Source organism: Gossypium arboreum, chromosome 10 (genome assembly GCF_025698485.1).
Source record: "Gossypium arboreum isolate Shixiya-1 chromosome 10, ASM2569848v2, whole genome shotgun sequence".
Taxonomy (NCBI): domain Eukaryota; kingdom Viridiplantae; phylum Streptophyta; class Magnoliopsida; order Malvales; family Malvaceae; genus Gossypium; species Gossypium arboreum.
The window spans coordinates 125,225,604-125,233,069 of NC_069079.1; the positions used below are offsets into that span (position 1 = coordinate 125,225,604).

The following is a 7,466-nucleotide window of genomic DNA, read 5'->3' on the forward strand; positions in this document are numbered from 1 at the left end:
AATACCGTCATGATCTGCCTCTCAATTCCCACACAATCTTGCATAAAACCGACATCAATACTGCACCCACACCCAGCCCCTCCGCAATGGACGTTTCCGAAAAAGATCATTGGAGATTTGTATACTCCATGTTTGAGAGATCCAATATGTTAACAGGATATCTCCTACCACAGCATCCATTCTCTTCGTTGATTACCGTAACACTTATGTCCTTTCTCTGTTCTTGGTTTTATCTATGTCTTCTTTCCTCACCGTCATTGAAATATCCGTATCTCTCCAATAAAAAAGCACAGTTATTATATGAGGTAGCCTCCTCTTGTTACGCTCTCATGTTATGGTTCGCAGTTTGTGTAAAAAATTTTTCGAGACTTAAAAAATTAAATTGTATATAATGATAACAAAATGTAATTTTACTATTATTAATTTAAAATTATATAAATTATAAAGAGAATTTCATTTTAGAGGGCCAAGGCTTGAATTACACCTGAAAACGTTTTATGATTCAACCAAACCAAAATTATATTATTTCATCTTTTCTTCTGGCATCGTCCTCGGTATGTTGGTTACAATTTATATTATTGGATCCGTCTAACGTAAATGCCGAAAGCGTAATGAAGTTTTGGGGTTTGTATTAGGGATGGTGATGGAGTAGTTATTGGCTTAATTAGTTCCCTTCATCTCTTGTGAAGGTCTGCACAAACTTTTGTTTAAGCCTAATCAAAGTAGTGATTAGAGTGGAGGAAGAGCTTTTTTGTAACGATTTTGTCACAAATCTTATTTATTTTTTTAAAAAATTTTTAAATACAATTTAAAGACACATGATGAAATCTCCATTCCACTTGTAGAGTTGAAAGTTTTCTTAGTGTTTTAAATAATTATACTTAGTTTAAAATTAGTAAGTGTTGAGTGCAATGATAAAACACATTATATTTTCTAGAAAAGACACAAGTTCAAACCTTAAAGACAACATTACTAGAGGAACAATCACAAACTCCAAACATGAACTGTAAAACAGACTTAAAATACAAAAAAATTAATTTAAAATATTTTAATATTTTAATATAATTCAAAGCGAAGGCCAAATTATTCTTTCAAAATATTTTAACTTTAAAATATATTTAGTTATTTGAATTCATTGCACTAATCATCCTCAAACTATGAACCTTATTCAAAATTAAAATTAAAATCAAATCATTCTAATTACATCCTTAAGCTACTGATATTATATCTATTTGGCCCTTTTATTACTATAATCGTTAGTTTAATTACTAAATGATACCTTAGATTTTATACAACATAATCTAAAATGAAAATTTTAAGAAAAAATAATATTGATAAAATCAACATCCTAGATAAATTACAATCTCGACTTGCTAACATACTAGATAAATTATAATTAAAGGTGTACAAGGGTTAGAGGGGCAAAGTTTAGGTCGGGCCTAAGTATGATATTAGCACACTTTAAGTTTGCCCAAGCCTAACTCGGCCTGAAATATGGGTCTAAGAGTTTGGCAAAACTCGTCCATATTTATAAATAGTTAACTGAAGTTTATTTTTAGGACTACCCATACTAATTTTTAAAATTTTGAAAAATTGTATGTTTATATTATTTTTTATATATTTTTATTTATTAATATTTTCTATATAGTCATCTTAAAATTTTTAATGTTTACATTATAGTACTATTATATATTACTATAGATTTAATTTTTATTTGTTCTAAATAACATAATATATAAAAATAGCAAAATATAAAACATTACAAACTTTGAAAAAGTGATCGGGCTGGTCTAGGCTCGAGCCTTGAATGCTCATGCCCATTTTTCAGGCCAATATTTTTACCTTAACCCTCCTAAATTTCAGGTGAGGACTTGAGCGGTAACCTGACCCATAAACAAGTCAAATTACAAACTTAATCCCTATGAAAGTAGTAATAAAATTAGCATTGAGAGTTTCTTAACAAAGTCTAAAATCTCTGAGATTAGTTTTTAAAACATTTAATCAAATCTCCTTAAGATAGGAGACTCGATTACTTAATTTGATTCGATCAAATATTCAAGATTTATTTCTTCTTATGGATAGATTTTCAACATGGGACATGTCCAAAACAACAGCAAAGGTAATGAGCTAAAGTGTGCAAAGCTTGGGATTCTAGGAAACTTCACAAAGAGGAACAATAAACAACACACACTTTGGCACAGGCATAAGCAACATATTCTATAACATCCCATACTTGGCACAGGCATAAGCAACATATTCTGTAACACCCCATACCTGATACATTGTCAGGTCCAAATTATAATGTGTCACGTTAGTTGCCAAGGCGACTACAAATAATTCGCAATTAAATTATACAATTATTGTTATTATGACTAAAATCAAACGATTATTACATTTCTTAAACATACTTAAATATGAGTTTCGTTTATATTTACCACTAATAACATACAACTGATCAACCATATAATATATTAGAACTAGATTATAAAGATCAAAGTCTTTTGTAATATTATTTAATATCGTTGAACCTAACCTACTAGGTAGGTGCCAATTATAACTAAAGGTAGAACAACCAAACATTGCTAAGAAAAATACTCTGTGGTATTTCCTTAACTTAAGCATGTAATATTAATATTTGTTTAATACCCTTATCAAACACATATGGATTTGTTCTAGGTTTGGCAACAATTCAATACAATTTCCACGTGAAGCCACTTAAATCACTTATTTAATACAACATTAAGCTCGCCATTAATAGCGCTCAATTTATATTTCTAAAATAACATTTTATTCGACAATTAAAGACTCAATTCACGCATTAACGTCAATCTCTTCTATATCACGACACCACAACACAATAAATTATGCGGCTTGAAAATATTAAATTTTCATTATTAAAGCAGTTCAATTTAGGAAATTTAACCCACTTCAGTTTATGTTTTAAGACAAAATTTTTTTATTACATTCCATTCTAAATAATAGCAGCAGAACAACATAATTATAGTCATTAACTTCTTTTAATTTCAGTTTAGGACATCATAATTTTCAACATTTAAATTTAGCATAAGATATATTGTTATTCGGACAACATTAGCTAACTCCCAACTTCAGTATATTAATACCATTTTAATTAAAGATTAATTTATTATTTTTAATTTAATCTTTGGACAACCACATCTCAACTCATAACGATATACCAGATTCGGACAGCATAAAAATTAACATTTAAAACCATTAAGACAACTGCCATTCTACAACATTTGAACAACATAAAATATACATTCAAAACCATTAAGGCACCTTCGGACGGCAGCCAAGCATGTAATCTGATTAACAATTAAACGCATTAATTTGGTTGTTTGGTTGTTTCCTAGCTTACGACTAGAGGTGTGCATGGGCCGGGCTACCCGGCTAGGCCCAAAGGTCCGCCTAAAAAATAGGAGGGTTCGGGTAAAAATATAAGCTTGAAATATGGGTTTGGGTAAAAAAATGATGCCCGTTTAGAAAATGGGTCAAGCCTCGAGTAAAACTTTTTTGGCCCGGCCCGAATTATATACTAAATATATATATTTATTTATTTTTAATCATATTTACATTTTATTTTTAATTTTAATATAACTACTTTTTTTATATTTTTAATTTGTTTATTGTCTTAAGAATTGTTTTAGTTTCATTTTTTTATCCGTTTCTTGTTTTAATATTTGTTTTTATATTTTTAAATGTATTTGATTTATTATATTTTAAAATTTTTATTTAATAAAATAAACTAAAATAATTTAATATGGGCGGGCTCGGACTTAATAATTTTATTTTGATCTGGACTTAGATAAATTTTTAGGCCCATATTTTAAGCTCCTACTATGAGAACAATTATCAAATCTACGAGCTAACATATACTAAATAAAATTTTCTTCATCATTCCTTTTAGTACCACTCCGGCTTGCTTTTTGTATGGTCCAAGATTTTGTGCTTTGAAACTCCCTCCGACCTTTAAAGATGTTTATTTTCTCAAATTAGTGCGTTTATATCATTTAAAAAATCAACCTTTACATTTAATGTGTATTTTATATGGAGTGGATACCTTCTTTCTATGCCTTTGGTACTTGGAAATTTCCTTGGACATTGGAAGAAATTTGTTTCCTCAAACTAGAGTTTTTAATTCATGTATAAATTGTGGTTAGCTACCTGTGTTTTTGCAAAATGTAGGTTCTAATTCCTTTTCTATGTTGTCTTCTGGTTCTTTCTTCTTTGTGTTGTGTTGCAAATTTCATCAGCTTTCAGTAATCTGAAACTTTACTGCATAATTTATTACCTCCCACAAAAAAGGTACGGATGAGAGGATGATAGAGGCTGCACAAACAGGAGATATTAATGTCTTGTATGAGTTAATTAAGAATGATCCATATGTTTTACAGCGTATTGATTGTGTGCCTTTTCTTCATACTCCAGTGCATGTTACAGCCTCTGCAGGGCAAATTGAGTTTCTGATGGAGATGATCAACTGAAAGCCGTGGTTTGCAAGAAAGCTAAACCAAGATGGGTTTAGCCCCATGCACTTGGCTTTGCAAAATGATAGAACTCAAGCAGTGGTTCGACTCCTCAGGTTTGACAAAGGCCTTGTTTGTGTCAGAGGGAGGGAGGGCCTCACTCCTGTGCGCCATGTGGTTCAAACTGGAAACCTTATTCTTTTTTGGTAGTTTCCAGTCCCTCCGCAATGGACGTTTTGGAGCAAGATGATTGGACATTTGAACCCTCCTCGTTTTGGTTTACAACACTTGACCTTTTGGGCAGCACGTGTTAATCATAGTCCACTAAATTATTCTGTCATCACTCCCTTCACCACTCATTTAGCTTGTTCTTTGTTTGGTCTAAGATTTCCTACTTCGAAATTTCCCTAGACCTTTCAGGACATTTTATTTTCTCAAATTAGTGTGTTTTACTCACCTATAAAATCAAATTATTTAATCCACTTGAGCTGCATTTGATTTGGACTGGATGTGTATTTTCTATGGCTTTAGAGTACTTAGAAGCTTCCTTCGACTTTGGATGAAATTTGTTTTTTGAGAGAAGAGTGTTCGAATCATGTATAAATTTTGGTCAGATTCCTGTGTTTTTGCAAAATATAAGTTATATTTCCTTTCCTACATTCTCTTCTGGTTCTTTTTTCTGTGTTTTGTGGCAAATTTCCTTAGTTTTCAATTTTCAATAATCTGAAAATTTACTGCTCAATTTATTACCCCCAAAAGAAAAGCTATGGATGAGAGGATGATAGAGGCTGCCCAAACAGGAGATATTAACCTCTTGTATGAGTTGATTCTGAATGATCCCTATGTTTTAGAGCGTATTGATGATGTGCCTTTTTTTCATACTCCATTGCATGTAGCTGCCTCTGCTGGGCATATTGAGTTTATGCTGGAGATGATCAAATTAAAGCCAACGTTTGCAAGAAAGCTAAACCAAGCTGGGTTTAGCCCCATGCACTTGGCTCTGCAAAATCACAGAACTCATGCAGTGCTTCGACTCCTCAGGTTTGATGAAGGCCTTGTCCGTGTCAAAGGTAGGGAGGACCTCACTCCTCTGCATCATGTGGTTCAAAATGAAAACTTGAATCTTTTGAAGAAGTTTCTTGAGGTTTGTCCTCAGGCTATTCAAGATATGACAGTTCGAGATGAGACGGTTTTCCATCTTGCTGTGAAAAACGACATGTTCGAAGCTTTCCAAGTCTTGGTGGGGTGGCTTATGAGAAGTTGGTATGAGTCTCCCCGATGGGAGAAAGAACTACTGAGTTGGCCAGACATTGACGGCAACACTGTTTTACACATTGCAGCTATCAGAAACAGACCACGGGTATATGCTAATTTTTGTCATTAAGTCAGTTATTGATGAGTATATATGTATGATAAAAGGGTTCCTTATATGAATATTTTATTAACAGGTGGTAAAAGTATTGCTGGAACACATGCGGCAAGACCAAATCAATGCCAAAAATTTGGAGGGATTAACAGCACTAGATATCCAATCACAATACCCATGGAATGAAAGGCAAGCGGATAGGATTATAGTTATGCTAAGCAAAGCTGGAGGTTTGAGTGGTTCCTCTTCCTCGCTTCCCAATACCTCCATCTCTTCATTACACATCGAATCTTTAAAAGACAAGATGTCACGGTCTCAAAAATGGGCAACAAGAGCAGGTCGAGGAAAGAAGGGTATGGCACATGAGATGCGGAACACATTTCTAGTAGTGACAGTGCTAATTATAACAACCACTTACGAAGCCTCTTTAAATCCTCCAATGAAGCCTGATGACAGTCCATCCATAAAATACCAAGTCTCTTCAAGTCAAGATGAGCCTCTCAATTCCCACACATTTTTGCATAAAACCGACATCAATTCTGCACCCATACCCAGTCCCTCCTCAATGGACGTTTCCAAAGAAGATGATTGGACATTTGAAACCTCCTCATTTTGGTTTTACAACACTTTGACATTTTGGGCAGCAGTGTTTTTAACAGCACTTCTCCTACCACCTCATCCAATATTCTCTTCCTTGATTCTTCTAACACTTGCCTTCTTTGGGAAATCTTACATGCATTTATTTGATGTTTCCTCATGGTCATGGGAACATTCATTCGAGTTTTCCAATAAAGACACACACTTATTATATGATGTAGCCTCCGTTTGTAATGTTAGTTTCTCAATATTGCTGGTTTTCCTTGTAGAATACCAGACCATGTTTTATGTTTGCAGGAGCGTAAACATTTCCAAACCAAAATTCTTCTTCCTCGTACTGATCGTCGACATTGGCTACATGGTTTTTATGTATGGCCCAGTTTAGTGGGTCCGTTTAATCTAGACCTCGAAACCGTAACGAAGTTTTCGGGTTTGTATCAGTGATGGTCATCAACAAATAAATCAAGTTTATTCCATTGGTAAAGAAGTTCATCTTAAGTTTAGATTAAGTGGTTTATGTTATTTTTTTTAAAAAAAATGGTGTGCTAATATTATTTTATAATTCTAATTAGTATAACATATATTATTAATGGTTAAACTTTTTAATACATATTGTATTATTTAAGTTTCGAGAGAAAAAAATTAATAAAGTAAATACAGGAGGATTGAGTTGTATAAATTCTTTTAAATTTAAATAGACTAAATTTGGATGGGATAAGATGAAAAGTACATATTTTGGGTCGAATTGGGCGTAGGCAAATCCACAAATACTTTGTTAAATGGATGTGCCAAGAATTTTAACCATCCTTGCATACAATTTCACTACACTATTATTTTTTAAACATTAATTTTATCATATTTACTTTCTTTTTTTATGTATAATATCTAAAATTATCTATAAATTAACTCACCCTAATTTTTAAATAGGAGGATGTCAATCCAACTCACGTCCTCTTGTGTTGGCAACAATGGCGATACCAGTCGAACTAAGACTCAACCGACCAAAACACTATTTT

At 32.7% G+C, this 7,466-nt stretch overlaps 1 protein-coding gene across 1 annotated transcript; it reads left to right on the plus strand.

The window, feature by feature from the left end:
• The first annotated feature begins 5,253 nt into the window (after nt 1-5,253).
• LOC108451303 (ankyrin repeat-containing protein BDA1-like) lies at nt 5,254-6,835 on the plus strand. The gene is made up of 2 exons (XM_017749007.1): nt 5,254-5,847; nt 5,936-6,835. Exons 1-2 carry the CDS (start codon nt 5,254-5,256, stop codon nt 6,833-6,835), a joined length of 1,494 nt encoding a protein of 497 aa, XP_017604496.1.
• The last annotated feature ends 631 nt before the right edge of the window (nt 6,836-7,466 follow it).

Excerpts from the sequence above, each read along its gene's own strand:
- LOC108451303 (XM_017749007.1), top strand. The coding sequence starts at position 5,254 with ATGGATGAGAGGATGATAGAGGCTGCCCAAACAGGAGATATTAACCTC. Across the intron at positions 5,848-5,935 it reads CTATCAGAAACAGACCACGG|GTGGTAAAAGTATTGCTGGA; the intron begins GTATATGCTAAT and ends TTTTATTAACAG.